Here is an 18460-nt window from a genome sequence, read left to right as displayed (position 1 = left end):
CTTTATAAAATCAGATATTTTAATTTCTTTAATAGTATTTAAAAAGTACATTTAGAAACTCCTTAAGCAGGAACATCTTCAAAGTAGAGATAGAACTTCATCTTAGGAAAGAACAAATACAATGTCACAAAATAATTATGATCTCAGGAAGGTTATTTATGTCTATAGATCTTCTCAAGAAAATTACAAACCAGTATAAGAGACAAAGTACTTTAGCCAGAACTGGATGGTTCTTTGGTAAATAGGGTAATTATTTTTTTAAAAGATTTACTTATTTATTTATTTGAGAGAGAGAGTGAGAGAGAGCACAAAGAAGGGAAGGCAGCAGGTGGGACAGTGGGAGCAGACTCCGCTCTGACCAGGGAGCCCAATGCGGGACTCGATCCCAGGACCCCGGGATCGTGACCTGAGCCGAAGGCAGATGCTTAACTGACGGGACCACCCAAGTGCCCCCAAAGAGGGTGATTAGGATATGTTGGGTAACCTCCATGATTTTGCTTTAGAATGCATTAATTTACATTTAAATATAAGTATCCAAAATATTAGCATTTATAGTATTTCAAATAAAATAATGAAGATATTGTGAATATATTTTAAGTTTTCAGGAGGCTCAGTGGGAACGAGGAAACTACAGCTTCCCCCTTATGCTTCCCGTTGCATGTGTTCCCTCAATGTCTTGAGGAGCAGAGCTTGTCACTTCTCAGGGTCTGTGGATGCTGCAGCGTAACTGGCTTTTATTCGCCATTTTGGATTTTTTCCTCTTTAGGCAGGAGCTGTGATGGAAAGCCTTTTCCATCATTGGACTGAATGCAGCAGGATGAAAAATTGCGACGCCAGAGACCCATTTTAGTGTTTTATGCCTCACTTGACTTGACAGCCACTTGTACGCACAGCGCTGGCGTCTGTAAGCTCCCCGTGTCGGACGGGTGACCACACTACATTTTCCTCTCAACCTGTACATCTCAGACAGCCTGAATCAGAATGCGTGTGCCTGTGTGTTACATTTAAAAGTAACAATTCTGGTAATAATTAAAAGACACCAATGGAAGTTGCTTATTTTTCTGAGAATACAAATGAATGAACCGATTTAACAAACTTCTAGAATATTAAATGTCAAGGTTTTATTGTATGGATACTTAATATTCTGTTTAAACACACGTAATCATCTTGCCTCACCATTTTTAAATGGATTTCAGGGAGCTGCGGGATCCCTCTGAGGGATCCCTCTTCAATCCCAGAATGAGGAGGCTGAACTGGTCCGGTTCTGGGTTACTTCTTCAAAATACCTGGTGACGTATCCTCAGATTATTCTGGTACCCCAAAACTGCTTGAGGACAACTGTTCCAGGTGGCAACTTATAAAAAGGCGTTGTTTCAACCTATTCCATCATCATTAAACACCGGTTCCAGAAGCCCACCCTGTGTCCATTCTTCTGTAAGCTGAGGTACCTCTCACTTACTGCATTATCCTCTGGGTCCTGATGAAACAGCCCCTCATTGTAACCACTACTGTTCCTCCGCCAGCATTTGCCTTCTTGGCAGGGTCAGGCTGGGGCCAGCATGGGTTTTGGGTGGTGGTGCAAGCTGGAGACATAGTAGGGAAAGGGGAGGGTAGGCAGCTGAAGGACTCCTCTCTCTCCCCATTACCCAGCCCTTGGTAGTGTCCAGTGCAAATCCCAGCTTTTTATTCCTTACCTTCCAATGCATATCAAATCTGTTTTGCCTCTGAATGATAGATGAACAGAACCTGGTTTCTTGTGGGCAGCTGGCTCTCAGGAGGAGGAAGGGGAGAGTTGGAATGGGCATGCTCTGTTATTAAACCCACATTACTCCCCTCACCTATGCTGGAGCACAGCCAGTGGGGGTGCGGGGAGGGCAGGGGGGCATGTGAATGGGGCTCCACACACAGAGAAGGACACATTTTAAGTATAGAGTGTCTATACATTATTACTTAAATACTGTTTTATGTGAGTGTTTATTAAGCCTGACTGATGATAACAGTCACCAAGAGAGCTTTTGATATGTGTAGGGTTCTATGCCCTATCCCAAATCAATTGAATGAACAGATGAACAGAGGTTCTGAATGTCTGTAAAGTTTTCCATGTTGTTCAGATGAACAGCCAGATTTTAGAACAACTGGTATATTTAATAGAATATATGTATAATATATATAATATGTATAATGTATGTATATTTTTAGATTTTATTATATATGTATATTTTATGTAATATACATATATTACATATCTGCACACATATACACACATATATAAAATACATATGTATTTTATATACATATGTTTATAATATATGTGTTTTTTTAGATTTTTTTTTTTTTTAATTTGAGAGAGAGAGAGAGCATGAGTGTGTGGGTCAGAGGGAGAGGGAGAGAGACTCTGAAATAGGCCTCCAACTGGGTGGAGTGGTTGATCCGAGGACCCTGAGATCACAACCTGAGCAGAAACCAAACATTGGATGCTTAATGAACTCTGTCACCAGGCGCCCCATATATAGTCCTTTTCATAAAGAGGCTCAAATTTGTTCTTAAGGGAGTCAGAAATCTCTGGTTGGATAAAATTCAGAAGGGAAAAGCATGCAAGGCATGAAACCCAAAAAGGCCCAGAATCAAGATGAACTGAGGGATATTTTGGAAGCTGAGAGAAAAGGCAGGCTTGAAGCATTTTAACCCGTGACTGACAAAAAGAGGTAGACAGACTGAATCAGAGTGAGATCCAATGGCCAACCTTCCAAAGCTGTGAGGAGAGAGGCTGCAGTCATTCAGTAGAGCTTCTGGGATGTTTGTGGAGAAAACAGTTCTTATTTTATAATCACACAGAGAATATTTAGAAGGGCTAACCAAAGAAAAAAGCAATGTTACAGTAGGAGAGACCCAATTCAGTGAGACTTGTGATAAAGATAGATTTGTAGTTTCAGAGACATTGGATCAAAAGAGTGATGGATTTGACTGTCTTTCAAGCCAAATTATGTAAGTTCAGCTGTTGGGTAAAATATGGCAGGATAGAAAGTCTCTTTTAAACAATAGCCAATTTATACACCCTCCAGGTGTATCTGCCTTGTCTGCCACCCAGAGATAATGTTAACGTAAATAAGAGAGATGGGCTCCCTTAAGAATGATGAAAAAATATTTTTGTGGATGAAAACAGAATGGCTTTCAATTTAGGAAAAAATAAAAATAAAAAGTAGAGTAGTCAACAACTAAAGGCTTATATTTGCTTCAAGGACATTTTCCAAGGAGAAAGTGATGGCCACGAAATCTCCTCTGGTTCTAGCGGGAAGAATGCTGGCAAGGCTTCTGCCCAGGCTCTCCCTTAAGAGTTCTCAAGCTAATGGAACCATTCAGGTTTCCTTGCTCCATTCATTCCTGTGTTCCGTGAATAAGGTTTAGGGGTGATTCTCCGTGCAAGGAACTGTGATAAGTTGCTCACAGGCTAGTTGGACGGTAGATACATCAGTTTAGCTAATGAATTTTGAGGTTCCAGTGACTCCAAGGCACTTTCTAGCCTTACTGGCTCTTCTTAGACCAACATTCTAAGTTGTAAAATAGTAATTTATAGTAGCTATAAATTCTGCTCCATTATTAAATACTAGCTCATGATTGTGCTATGTTCTTAGGTTTAATGTTGAGAAAACTTTATACATTTTGGGACCATACACCTTATGGGATTAAACACGGTCTTCATGGAAGTGGTTCCAAATCCACCACTTGCCAGATACGTCACCAAGGTAACACTACATTTGCTTCTAAAAAATGACTCAGATAAAGGTTAGGAGTACAGGATAGATCTGGAACCCTTAAAACAGTGATTTTCAGGGGAGGTGTTTTGGAAAAATGTGTGTGTGTGTGTGTGTGTGTGTGTGTGTGTGTGTGTGTGTGTGTTTTAAATTATCCCAGTGCTTTTGGCATAGTGAGCCCTCCTAGCCAGCAATCCTACAACATACCAGGCAGGTCAAAACTTCAAAGAATTGTCCTCTATCATTTATGACCTTCAGATGTCCTCTAGGATATTAATTATGGGCAAACATGATTTATAAGCACCTGAGCTTAAAACCTAACTTCATGTAACACAAAATCTTAAAGCATTATTATAAGATATTAATTTTCCAGGTTTATAACTACTGTGTGTAAAAAGGGAGGTTATAGTTTGTGTGTTTGTTTTGAGAAGGGGCAAAGGGAGAGGGAGAGAGAGAATCTTAAGCAGGCTCCATGCCCAGTGTAGAGCCCAATGTGGGGCTCCATCTCACAAGCCTGAGATCATGACCCGAGCCAAAATCAAGATTTGGATGCTTAAGACCAAGCCACCCAGATGCCTCTATAGTTTGTTTTTTGATCAGAACTTTACCAGGAGCTATTTACAACTTCAGAAGATATGTCACCAGTGGCCACACTGTTCACTCCAGTATCATCTGGCGTTTGAGGTTGATGCATTACTGGAGATTTTATGATAGATGCAATCATCTCTTTCCTCTGTTATGTCCACCATTGTAGTCATTTGCATATGGAAGTACACATTATCTATTATATATTACATTATATACATTATATATACACATTATATATTACTCTTTAAAAATGTCTCATTTATATTACACTTAGAATATTATATTAATCTTTTTACTATTTTTAGAATTCATTTCATTAAGATTTTCACAAAATACAAAACTCAAACATAATTGTCTATGTCTACCACAAAATAAAATAGAATAAGTGGTTAGTGCGTGCACACACACACACACACACACACTGTCTTTGATAACTTCTCTTTATGTAGGCATCAGGCCCTAGTTCAAGAGTGTTATCTCTTTATTTAACTTGTGTCAGTCCCACTTAAAACACCTTTTCCCACAAGTATGACCTGCAAAATAGTACCTTACTTACAATACTTTATATGTATATAGCATTTGGGAGTTTATGAAAGATATTTACACATCATTCTGTTTCATCCCCAGAACTCTGAGGAATACGGGGCAGGTGATTTTATCCTCACTTTAGAGATGGGGAACTTTGGTTCATAGGTGTTGTTACTTTCATTTCTTCCTTGTTGTTTCCTGATTACTCAGTAAATTGATTCACATGTATTAATGATTTTCTTAATGTCAGGTTCTATGACTACATTATCGCTCTATGGAGGGTGGAAAAATAAATAAGAATCAAATTTTTAAAAATTCCCTTACCACATGATTCATGCTATAAATGACGTATGAGCAAAGTGCTGCGAGTGCAGGTCAGCTGTGATCGTGCTCTGAGCCTTGAAGGATGATGGGATGGGGCGGGAGTTATAAGAAGAAGCAGAAGACAACATTCTGAGTAGAAGGAAGAGCTCTTGAAAGAGGCTGGACATGGGGAAGGATAGAGGGTTTGAGGAGTAGCAAATGCTTCTCTTCTACTCTGCTGTTAGGTGGATTCAGGAGGACTCCTGAAGGTTTAGCTGTAAAAGAAGGTGGGTCACTTGAGGAAGGAGGAATCTGTGTGCTCAGCTCACAAGGCTGGAATTATACTATGGGTGATAGGAAACCACTGGCTATATTAAACCAGAGTTTGGCAGGATCCCGTCTGTTTTTCAGGGATAATTCTGTCCATAGTGGGAAGAATGGACCAGTGGTGGGAAAAATTGATAGCATGAAGCATGAAGGACATTTAAGGAACGGTTGAGTTGAAGGGAGTTAAAGGAGCTTGAACTAAGGCAATGGCAGGAAGAGTGGAAAGGGATGGACTGAGGAAGGGAAACCTTTCTATAATAAATAATACTTATGATGGGGGCTAATAATAGTCAAGATAATATCTTGCCGTGCTACATTTAAACATTTTTTTTCATATTACATTTTTAAAGAATTGTGTATTTTTTCATACCTACTGTCTCATGTGTCATTGTAGCACATGGTTATATACAGGTATTATTTCTAATTTAGAGATTAAAATCCATAAAACTAAAGAGGCTTACCATTAAAGAAAGTCAAATAGACTCACGATGTTATAGGTTCTGTACAGACACCTAGGAAGGCATAGACAGCTTTCTGGGAGCTTATATAACAAAATGGATAAGGAAATATATGTGTCAAAGAAAGATTTTCTATTTGCGGGGTAGAGTTGACAGAAGTTAAGAGAGATGCAGCGGGGGTCTGGGGGGCACCTCGCTGGCTCAGTCAGTGGAGTCCGTGACTCTTGGTCTCAGGGTTGTAGGTTCGAGTCCCATTTTGGGTGTAGAGATTACTTCAAAATAAAATCTTTAAAAAGAGAGAGAGAGATGAGAACGATGGTATGAAGACTCTCTCGACCCATGTCTTAGTCTGTTCAGGATCTTATAAGAAAAACACCATACGTTTGTTTAAACAACAAATTCATTTCTCACAATTCTGGAGGCTGGAAGGTCCCAGTCAGGGCACCTGCTGATCTTGTGTAGGATGAGGTTTTGCTTCCTAGTTCATCGATGGCGTTCATCTTGCTGTGTCCTTATGTGGCAGAAGGAACTCTCTGAGGTCTGTCTTATAAGGACACACATCCTGAAGGCCCTACCTCCTCATACCAACAAATTGGGGGTTAGGATTTCGATTTTGGGAGGATACACCAACATTCAGTCCATAACAACAAATTTCATTCCCATTCCTTAGAAGAGAAGTTAAGGGGGGTCATGTTAGGACAAGAGGAGAAAGAGCTAGAGATTCTTCTGGAATTTTTGAAGACATCTGTAAAAGATGAGTCATCACTGACATTTCCATTTCACTATATCAAGCTTTTCACCACACCTATTTCGATGGCCAAAAAAAGTCAGCATGCGAAAATGTACATTTATCAGATAAATCAGGCAGTGACTGATTTTTCAAAAATTCTTAGCTTTGCAAAATGGCTCACTGAGTGACTATTAAAATTGTGCTCTCCTTGGGACGCTAAAGTAGTATCCCATCCAAGTAGCTTCAACTTGTGGCATACAAGTGCTTCTGAAATTGTAGGTGAAATCTTAGAGCACTGTGTGTGTGTGTGTGTGTGTGTGTGTGTGTGTGTGTGATTATAAAAGAGAAATGACTTTTGTTTGAGCTACACAAGGAACATGAAATGAACAACTCTACAGCCTTAAGACATTAGATTATAGACCTTCTTTTTAAAGCCAACTAGATAAGAGATTTTTCAACTTAAAGTTTATTGTATTGAAATTTTTTTTTTTTCAAAGCCAAGTTTTTCATTGAACTTTGTGTTTTTTGCACCTGGAAACTGGGTTATTGGATTACAGTTAAGTCTTCATGGCTTTACTGACTTTTCATGAGTGTTGGGTAGTACTAAATCAATAGGCCAGTTAAATGTAAACATTTCTAAGCCTTTTCTTGATAGAGGGGAGAGTTTATCCTTTAGCCAGGAGATTGTGAAGAAAATAAAATTGAATTTTTATACTTAATTTTAACAGGTTTTTAGTCATAACTCTCTTATCATAACTTTCTTATATTAGTTCCAACTTCAAATTGTTATTCTACATGAACATCAACATTGAACATAATAAATATTATGATTTTAAAGAATGATTGCTTGTTTATTCACGTAGTATACACAGTATTTGGAGATTTTTTTTGGGCCCACACATGTTTTTCTCTGAACCACGCTTTGATAATATGATTATATTTTCTAGAGCTGTTGCAAATTAATCATTTTTTGTTACGCTCCTTCTTTTATAAGAAGTGTTTGTTTAACTAGCCATATATAAACAAGTTTATTTTGAGGATTCACTTTGATGTGAATAACTGTCTTCTAGTTAAATGTTTTAAATCCCATCTCTTAGAAGAAAGTAGCCTCAGAATGTTTTTTTCTTTTTTCTTTTTTTTTAAGACTTTAAAATTAACCATGTAACATAAAAAAGTTTGTAAATGCATGAAGATAAGGACTATATCTTACACATCTTTGTATCCCCCACAGCCTCACACATTGCAGATTAATTCATGCTTATGCAAGATTTAAAGAACATAAAGTGATATAGAAAAAAAAAACAGATGAACTATTTGCTTTGAAAGTGACTATATAAGGATCATCTCTAAATTAGCAATTGGGATAGATAGACATTTTCCTGTCCTCTTCCCATCTCTCCCCAACCCCTCACCCAAGGAGTGCACCCAAGGGCACATACCCCTTTGTGCCTTGTATCTGCTGTTTTTATATGCATGAGAAGAAGCAGGCTCAGACCTGCTGAAGGCTGGAAAATATAAGGTCATATCCAGCCACTAGGTCCTGTTTTCTCATTCTTTCATTCTTTTAAAATACAAAGTTACCTGACATACTCTTTTACGTTTAGCTAAAAGTTGCTCAGTAACATTTACAGAGGCCCTAAGGTGTTAGCCGGTGTTTTAGATGGTATAGGATATTGTCTTTGCTCTGAGGAAGCGCAAAGCATGGCTGGACCATGCACATGGAACCCGATGCTCTCTGATGTCATAGATGCTGTTATACAGAGAGGATAAGGCACCGTAGAGGGACAAAGGTGGGGTGAGTGACTTCTTCCTCAGGGTCAGGGAAGCCAGGGGCAATGGCGTTGGATCCGAGCTGAGATGAAGAGGAGTTTTCAAGATGGGCTAGTTGACGAGAGGCCGTTTAGGGCTGAGGGAAGAGCATGGGGAGAGGGGCAGGTGACGAGGTTGGAGAGATGATGCAGGGTCCTCTGTGGTACTTGCGGAAGTCTGGGCTTCCTGCTGCAGGGGGAAGAGAATTAAGCTGTGGTATGACCTAATCAGGTTTTCATTTTTGGAAAATCACTCTGATAACCGGGTGGGGGATGAGGAGGTTATTTGATGCTTCCCTTAGTGCTGATAGAACATAAATAGACCAAACATGAAGTTGTCTTCCTCATGGCCTTAAACAAAACTGTACAAAAATCCCAATACATCCACTTTTAGAACAAATGGTTTGTTCTTTGGGTAAATTATATTTTTATAGTATTTTATAGTATTTTAGTACATTGTGTTTATAGTATTTTAATATTTTATAGTATTTCAGTACTTTGTGTTTAAGAATGACACCTCTCTCCCCGGAATGACACCAGCCAGATACACGCCACTCCCCCGTCCCCCTTTTCTCGGTCTCTCGTGTCTAGCCAACAGCTTAGACTTTTCCTTGGTCCTTCTCCTCTCTCTTTCCCTTGGTCTCTGCCAGGAAGTCCAGTGGATTCTGCCTCCAAAATAACATCTCAAATTGCTCTACTTCTCTCTAACTCAGTGATGCCACAGCCTACGCTCGAGCCCTTGGGGTGTCCCTCCCCTGGACATTTCCCCATTCTCGCTCTCTGCTTCAAACACTTCACAAGCTTTTTGCACTTAAAATAAAAAGCGAGCTCCCCATCGTGGCTGCCTCTCCTGGCTCTTTTCTCCCTTGACCTCATCTCTTGACGCTCTGCTTCTGCCCCAGCTGTTACTTGCCCTCACAGTGGCCTGCAAACACTTACTCTTTTCTTCCAAGAAGCTTTTAGAGTTTGGTGCCTGGCAAATACTCCGTGAACTTAATAGCATAATGATATCATAATAATAACACTTTCTGCCATTTATTGAATGTTTTCTGTAACCCAGACAGTGTGCTAAGTGCTCTCCAGTCATTACCGTATAATTAAATTAGATCCAACAAGCTTGTGAGGTTGGTATTATTACTCCTGTATTTCAGGAGAGGAAACTGGGACAGATTGCTGAAGCAATTCGCCCTATTTTCAGTGTGTGGTGGAGTCTGGCTTGAAGTCTGTCTGTCTGACTCCAAATCGAGCTCTTCGGTATGAAGTTGCAAAAATATTTTGTTAGTGTTAAAAATTTACAATTCCTGGAAGACAGTCTCAGAGCAAGCTATGGGGAAACTCTCATTGACATTGAAAGTAAACATTAATATAATTTGACTACCTTATTGGCGACAACACATTTTTCCCAATATTTAAGTCTTGTTCATAATAGAAGATGGCATAGTGTAGAAAGTGGGAATAAACTCTGGAGTCAATCAGACGTGAATTTTAGTACCTGCTCTTCATTCATACAGATCTGAATTTCATGTATGCTAGATAATGCTTTGGGCACTTGAGATCATCAGTGGGCAATCCAGTGGGATGGATTTAAAATTTTGGTTCTATGAGCCGTTTTTGTCCTGGAAGCTCACCATCACATTGCTGCTCCTTTAGGAATTCAGTATAAATGTGACCCCTCTTGGACCCCATCCCAAGGGGATCCGTTTGAGTCAGTCCTGTGACATGTCTTCTAAGGACAATCTCAGAGGAAGACTGTACGTTTAGTTTGCCATAAGTGTAGTTGCCTTCTTCCTTCCTTTCTTCTTTCCTTCCAATTAAAATGAAACGTTGAATTTAATTTTATTAGACATAATAAACCCAGGTAAAGTCTATTCGAATAGGGGTGGCACAATAAACATAATAAACATGCATATTACATTATACATTGGAAGAGGAAAGTAAGACCTTTGTGTGAGGGAGTAAATAAGATGAGGGGAAACTTGGAGATCACATTGTGGTATTGAATAAGAAGTCAGTGAGGTGCACCGAGAAGGTCAAAGACTTGAAGGAGGTGAAGGAGTTGGTCAGTCGGGTATCCAAGGGAAGAGCAGCCCAGGAGGAGAGAGTGGGTGGTGTCCAGACCTAAGAAGAGCATGCAGGGCCACTTGAAAGCAAAGTACCATGTGGACAGTCAGGACAAAGGGAGGGAGAGATGCTGCATGAGAGCAGGGGGTTCTACATATCTTGTTCATAATGAAATGAACTTCATACATGAAGCACTCAGCAGAGGGTCTGGCCCAGAATCACAGAGCCCCTGCCTCCCTTCTCCAGTCACATCTCCTGCCACTCCCTCACTGCAAACCCTACCTTCATTTATAACTGGAAGTTCTTTGGAGAGTCCCCAAATATGCATGCTGTTTTAAACCTTTCTACTTTTGCACGCACCTAAAATAGGCTTCTCCCTCCCTTGTCATTCTGATAAATGCCTTGTAGACCCACCCCAGGGGAGTCTCCTCTGGGAAGACTTCTTTGCCTCCCTGTGACAGAGCTGATGCTTCCTTCTCTGGACCACCATGCTTAGTACTTTGACTACGTTTGTTACAATAACACATAGCTAAGGTTAACATTTAATGAGCACTTACTGTATGCCATGTGATAAGTCCTTTCTATGCTTTTGATGTATTCCTCATAATAAACCTATAAGGTATGTCACAGAGTCATCCCCATTTTCCAGATGAAAAATAAAGGCATGAAGAAGTTCAGTAACTTGCCTAAGATCATCCAGCCACTAAGTGGTGGCATCGAGAGGTCAACAGGAGGTTTCTGGCTCCAGAGCCCATGGTCTTAATCATTACATTATATTGCCTCTTTATGTTTTCCACCATTATTGAATACTTCCTATATATAAGGCAGGGTACACATCATGTGGAATCATATTAGTTTGGTGCACGTGCCTCCCGTATTACTTGTGACTACTTGAAGGGTAGAGAACCATGTCAGATTTTACCTTTGTTCATGAGGCTTTGCGCATGTGCTCCCTTGGTTGGACAGAAAGAAGAAGACAATTTCTCGTGTAATTTCTAGGACCTGGGAAATGATATATAAAATATCGCTGGGATTGTGTCATTAATTCTGAATTTTATTTGGTTCTGAATTTCATTTTAATCATGTTGTTGGCCTTCTGTTTCTCCCCAGACCAGTATTAAAGAGGGACAGCTGTTGAAGCAAACCAGTTCCTTCCAACGGTGGAAAAAGCGTTACTTCAAACTTCGAGGCCGTACACTTTATTATGCAAAGGACTCAAAGGTAATTTGGAAGAATATTGCTTGCAGGCGCTTGAGGTTGTGGATGGATTAAAAGTTTTAGTTCTATGAGCTTTTCGTCTTGGTGCTCGGTAGAGGTTTACTGTTCTGCGAATTCGGTATGCATGTGATCTGGCTTGGACCAAATCCCAAGGGAGTCTATTTAAGTCCATTTCATGGTGTCCGTGGAGGATGATCCTCTGGGAAGGTTCTAGCATAGTATTCTTTCTTCCTTTCCTCTTTCCTTACAATTAAAGTAAAACATTAAATGTAACTTTATTAAATGTAATAAGCTGAAAATTTTGAGTTTCCCCTCTCCACCTTTTGCCTTCTACATCTTTCCCTGACCATGACAGAGAGTGATTTGCTAGAGTGGCTAAGAAGCTGTCCTCTGGTTTCAGATGAGGGGTTGTATCCTACTTCCAGCACATTCCCCTGGAGCGGCTGCAGGCAGTTTGTGTTGTACCGAGTAGGCTTCAGTGAGATAACACACATGGCACCTGACATAAAACAATCACTCAGTGATGCTAGTAGTTAAGAATAAAAACCGTAGTGAAGTAAAATCAAGGCTTTAAATAATTTTTATGTAACAGTTGAAGAAACTAAGAATGATGTGGTTTGGGAAGAAAACAATTAAAAATGACGAGCTTCCATTTAAGACGGATATCTTAGTGTTCCTTCAAAAGTAAACATTGAGATTTCTGGCTACTGTATCGGTTGAATAACCTATTTGAAATAATTTCCCTATTTAAAAAAAAGTATGTTCCTCATATAATTAGTAGAGTTATACGCTGGGAGGTAAAATCAAATATGCAAACCAACGTAATTCTTAGTTTATGCCGCTGTACAAGTAATAACCAAATAATGTAATCTCATTTGAAAAGTCGTTAAGGTCAAGGTTGTCCCTGATCTGGCTCCATGCTGCCTTTCTCCATTTGTCTGTTGGCAGCACCGACCACTTGATAGCCTTGGCCTTGCCCCACATTTACCATCTGCAAATGACCTTCCCCTCCATCTCTACTTGATGAAATTCCCTGTTTTCCTTAAGATCCCCTCAAAAAGTCTTTATTCCATCATTCACAAGAGCAAGAGTTTGAATGTTTTCTGCAGGGGAAATGATCCATGACCTTCCATAGCATTCTGTAGTATTTCTTCCCTTGCATTTTCAATAGACCATCTTATATTACCATTAGTCGTTATCTGTTTCTTCTCCTGCGCTAAATTAAAAATTCTTTCTGGTTGGGGAGCAAGTCTGATAGTCATATTGGTTGGAGTGAAGTGGACTTGCATACCCCCCAACCCCGCCAGGGATCTTGGGGAGTGGTGTGGAAGTTATCAAAGGACCCATTTCCTTTCTTTTTTTTTGTAAATTTATTTTTATTTAATTTTTATTTAAATTCAATTTAGTTAACATATGCTATGTTATCAGTTTCAGAGGTAGAATTTAGTGATTCATCAGTTGCATATAACATCCAATGGTCATTATAAGTGCTCTTCTTAACGTCCATCACTCAATTAACCCATCCTGCCACCCACTTCCCCAGTAGCAACCCTCAGATTGTATCCTATAGTTAAGAGTCTCTTATGGTTTGTCTTCCTTTCTGATTTCATCTTATTTTTCCTTCCCTTCCCCTATGTTCATTTGTTTGGTTTCTTAATTTCCACATATAAATAAAATCATGTGGTATTTGTCTTTCTTTGACTTATTTCACTTAGCATAATACCCTCTAATTCCATCCACGTCATTGCAAAAGGTAAGATTTCATTCTTTTTGATGGCTGAGTAACATTCCATGGTATGTGTGTGTATACACAACACATCTTCTTTTAACATTCATCTGTCACTGGACATCTGCACTCTTTGCATAGTTTGGCTGTTGTGGACATTGCTGCTGTAAATATTAGGATGCATGTGGAAGGGGCTCCTTTTCTGGAGTTTCTAGAGGTGCTTTGTTACCCCTGCCTTGCTGCAAGAACATCAAATGAGTGTGAACAATGACCAAATGACTGACAGTGGAAAGGATGCATTTATTTAGTAGAATTTTCTAATCTCTAAATCGAGCATTATTAAAGATTCCCTTTCTGTGGAGTTTTTATCATGGAAACTTTTTGATTGAAAACACTTTTAAAAGTATGAATGAAACATTATTTTATATTTGCAGAGCACACTTATCTTCTCATTCAAACCCACTTATGGACGAGGAAAATAAGTCTCAGAAAGTTTAGTAACTCACCACGATTTGAGCCAGGACTAGTTCTCATTTCTCACTGAGCAGATGTGGGAGTGATGACATTGCCTCTGCCTTCCTGGCAAAGTTGTTCTAGGCTGTTGCCTGTCAAGCGGTATAACTCTGTGTGTGTGTGTGAGTGTTTGTACACACGTGTGTGAGCGTGCACGCATGTGTACGCACACGCAGGTGCACAACTCACTGAGGAGGCTCCTATAGATTATGCTTCTAGAGAGCAGGGAGCATTTTGCATTGAAACTCTGTGCCGTGGGGTTCTTCAAAGACCTTTTCAGTTTGGGATTTATGAGTTAGTTGTACTTTGTGGTTTTATTCTTCCTAAGAAGATGTTGCAGAGACTCACTAACGACTTTTTCTTCATTTTCTATTCCTAATTCCTGACATGGCTTCAGAGTCATGTCCTGATGGGGGAAAAAAAATTATTGATAAGCATTGAGTTAGGTTTTCATTTAATATGTTTGTGTTTTTTTTCATTAACAGTCTCTGATATTCGATGAAGTTGACCTCTCAGATGCCAGTGTAGCTGAAGCAAGCACAAAAAATGCGAACAACAGTTTTACGGTATGGTTATATTCTGCTGAATTCCTTCTCAAAAGTTACAGAAGGACCTTTCCTAAGTGTGTACAGAGTGTCTTCTTCAGTTACCAACCCTGTGTCAACTTACACATGTTGGAGTTCCTGCCGACAGAGTAAACTTGATAAGTATGTTGTATACCCAGTACTGTTCACGATTGTTTGGGTCAAGAAGCCAACATATTAAATGTATTTTCTAAAAATATTTACAACATTTTCCACTTTAGGCCTTTTAATTTTAGTGCTTTAAAATTGTCACCTCTTTTAAATTTAATACTTCAACGAATTCCATTGCTTTGGAATATTCAAGAAGTCTGTTTCTTACCTTCAATCTTAAAAATAATGTTTTCCCTTCTCTTCTACTTTTCTCTGTTTCTGTGGTTCAGGTCTTCATTAAGTCTCATATAAGTGATTCATTTGATGGTTACTTAAGTGGTATCCTCTGTTCCAGTTGATTCTTTTCCAATTACAAATCACACTGCTGGAAAGACCTCACTGGCTCACTCTTGCCTGTCAAGTTACAGCTGCAGCTCCATCCTCGAATCTTGTGAAATCATACCTCGACATTCTAGTGTTACTGAGACCGTTTGTCCTCTTGTACCCCACCAGTCTGGCATTTCTGTCCGTGCCTGGGCTTTTCCCATTCCCCCTGGCTTGACTCATTTCTCCTCCTTCTCTGGCTGTTGAAATTCTACCAGTTCTTCAAAGCCTGTCTCAGATATCTCATTCTTCTCCTACTTCTTTCATTCAAAAAATACAATTTGAATCCCCACCATGGGCTAGGCACTTGCTCTAAGCACAAGAGATTCGGAGATGAATAAACAAATTGTTATTTCTCTCAAAATATTCAGAGTTCAGTGAAGTTCCTTCGGGGTAGTTTTTATAACCTCATATTCCTAGGTCCTCTAAGATGACTTGCTTCTGCTATGTTGTTGCCCCCGTCCACACTCCCAGCCCCTGTTTGAGAAGCCAGCACTGCTGACAGTGGTGCATTGTGTCCCATCTCCCAGGCTTGCCAGGGCAGGGAAGACAGACAGATAAACAAACACAGAGCAGTGCCATGATAGAGGTAAGCGCTGGTGGGGGTGGGGGGTGGAGTGGGGGAGGAAGCAAATGCATTCAGATTTAGCCATATGGATTTACTGGCACGTGGGATAATCCTTGTTGTCCCTCCCACCTCCCCAGGGAGCTTTTTGTTTGAGGAGAGGAAAACCAAGAATAGAATCCTGGGAAAATGTTAAAATTTAAAGTTGGACCAATCAAGACAGAGCATTCTGAAGTATAGAAGGAGTCTTGGGAGGCGATGATGTTAGGAAAAGCCTGTGGAAGATAGTTTTAGGACGGAAGTTGTTAAACTTCAAATACTGTAGAGAGATCAAGTCAAAGAAGAAATGAGAAGCATCTGTGGAATTTGTTAACTTGGAGGTCATTGGGTCACATTGACTGGAGTGACTTTGGGGAGGGGCGGGGGTTGTGTGCATTAGGCTGCCCTGAAGACCAGGTGGGAAGGCAGAGAAGCCGGGGTGGATTGCTTCTTTGAAAAGCTTGGCTGTTAGGAGAAGGAGAACAAGTATGATACTCAGGCTTCAAGAGAGTTTTGTTGTTGTTGTTGTTCTTTGGATCTGTTTTTAAAACTGGTTTTGAGTGTGTCTGTATGAAGAGAGAAAAAAAATTATTGGACTCAAAAGTTGAAGCGTCAGGAGAGAGAGGGGAGAATGGATGGAGCATGGGAGCCAGAGAGCATTTAGAGATAAGCATTGACCAGGAGACAGAAAGTTGATGGAGGCAGGTGTGTGCAGGAAGCCTGTTTATTCCAAACCCAAATACTACTGTTCTCTCAGTGAAATTGAAGCTGAGGTCATCTGCTATGAGTCAGAGTTTATTTGGGTTTGGAGTAGCTTCTGTAGAAAATGAGAGTTGAAACTGGACAGGGACCTGGAGTAGATTATAAGGTAGTGGTCTAGCAAAGACGGAGATTAGGTTTACTAATGTACCTAATTCCTATGCCTTTCACATTCTTTTTTAAGATGGGAAGAGAGAACAACAGCTAAATGGATCCAGGGTTGATGGTTTATAGGGCTTATTGGACAGAAAGACAAAGGCATTGTTGGATATTCAAGGGATCAGTAAGTCATCCATCTTCCCCTCTGTGTTACAAGTTCTTGAGATAAAATGTAAGGAGTGAGGGACAGCTTATTTGTGCTGAACAAGATCCAACAACCACTAAATTCAGTGCTTCTGATAAATTGTTGGAGGCCTAATCAGAGTTTCTGATCGATTGTTGCTTCTTTTTCCTTCCTTACAAATGAAGGTGGGGTAGGCTGATGAACCACTTGCCTTCCCCCTAGGGAGTGATCCATAGTCCTCTCCTCTCTGTGGAGACTCATGGGGGAGTGGGCAAAAAGGGTTTCCCCTTGACAGGGATCTAGAATTTAGTCTGATAGAGGGTTCCAAAATTGAAGATTTGAAGGATAGAACAATTTCAGATGAAGACCAGGTCTAAGGTATTGGTGTAGATAAAGGTAAAAGGAAATGAAAAGCTTGGATTTGAGAGAAGTTATTCAAATCCTTTGTAGAACTCTTTCTTGGACCTCCATGTACATTCAGTCTCTCCTATAGTGCCTTTCTTACTATAAAACTCACTATGTTCTGGGGCACCTAGGTGGCTCAGTGGGTTAAAGCCTCTGCCTTCGGCTCAGGTCATGATCCCAGGGTCCTGGGATTGAGCCCCACATCGGGCTCTCTGCTCAGCAGGGAGCCTGCTTCTTCCTCTCTCTCTGCCTGCCTCTCTGCCTACTTGTGCTGTCTGTCAAATAAATAAATAAAATCTTAAAAAAAAAAAAAAGAACTCACTATGTTCTGCCTTGTACTTAATTAGGTACTTACGTTTATTATAATCTCCTTGAGGACAGAACACTCTGTCATATCATTTTACCTCAGAGTACCTTATCCGTATTTGTTGATTTAATTAATAAGATGAAAGTTTATTTTACACATGAGAAGACTTCTTGTTGAAATATTTTCAAGAGATTTATCCACTCAACCAGATATTATTTCTGAAGTTTGTTGGACTAGAAATGTGGAGACTAAAATATTAGGCAGATTGCTTAGAGTTTTACAGCAAATGAGTTTGGTAGAACTTTCTAGGGCATACAATAGAATAAGGGATAGGTTTTCAACCAGTAATTGACAATCTTCCCTATCTTTAAATATTTAAATATCCTACCTTTCTGGATTGCATTGACTGCTCTGCTATTGATACTGTTATTTTGGCTAGTTCATGTCAAAGGTTAATGGTATAGTTTAGTGGTATTACGACTGGAAAATACGGTAATGGCCATATTCAACTTTGCTACAGCTATGCCTTGAAGTCCCTGAGGATGATATGTTGACAGGGGACAGTAGTGAATGGAAAATCTGGGATTAGCAAATGGAAAATAGAAAAGCTATGCTTTGGGGCGCCTGGGTGGCTCAGTGGGTTAAGCCGCTGCCTTCGGCTCAGGTCATGATCTCGGAGTCCTGGGATCGAGCCCCGCATCAGGCTCTCTGCTCTCTCGGGGAGCCTGCTTCCTCCTCTCTCTCTGCCTGCCTCTCTGCCTGCTTGTGATCTCTCTGTCAAATTAAAAAAAAAAAAAGAAAAGCTATGCTTTGCCTGAAAACCCAGTCCCAAACTCTATAGTAAAATGGTTTCAGGAGAGCTCGGCAGAAACTGACTTCACATGGGATGTTACTCTGCATTGTTTCCACCGCATTCTGTCAGAATGAGTGAGTAACTCAGATTGGCTGAGCTTCAAGGAAGGGGATAGAGACACAATGAAGATTGCATCAAAGGATCTGTGGACATGGTTCAGACCTACCTACTCAGTGGTT

The 18460-nt window shown here is 40.1% G+C and overlaps 1 protein-coding gene across 8 annotated transcripts in view; it reads left to right on the top strand.

The window, feature by feature from the left end:
* DGKH (diacylglycerol kinase eta) overlaps positions 1 to 18460 on the top strand; it is a 204042-nt gene that overhangs the window by 94109 nt on the left and 91473 nt on the right. For all 8 annotated transcript variants that reach the window (XM_047720024.1, XM_047720027.1, XM_047720033.1 and 5 more), the window contains exons 3-4: positions 11666 to 11776; positions 14498 to 14578. In XM_047720024.1, the coding sequence (XP_047575980.1) occupies positions 11666 to 11776; positions 14498 to 14578 (192 nt within the window). The remainder of the gene's footprint in view (positions 1 to 11665; positions 11777 to 14497; positions 14579 to 18460) is intronic.

Source organism: Lutra lutra, chromosome 3 (genome assembly GCF_902655055.1).
Source record: "Lutra lutra chromosome 3, mLutLut1.2, whole genome shotgun sequence".
NCBI lineage: Eukaryota > Metazoa > Chordata > Mammalia > Carnivora > Mustelidae > Lutra > Lutra lutra.
Note: the sequence above shows the minus strand (reverse complement) of the source record. Positions and strands in the feature narration are given on the sequence as shown.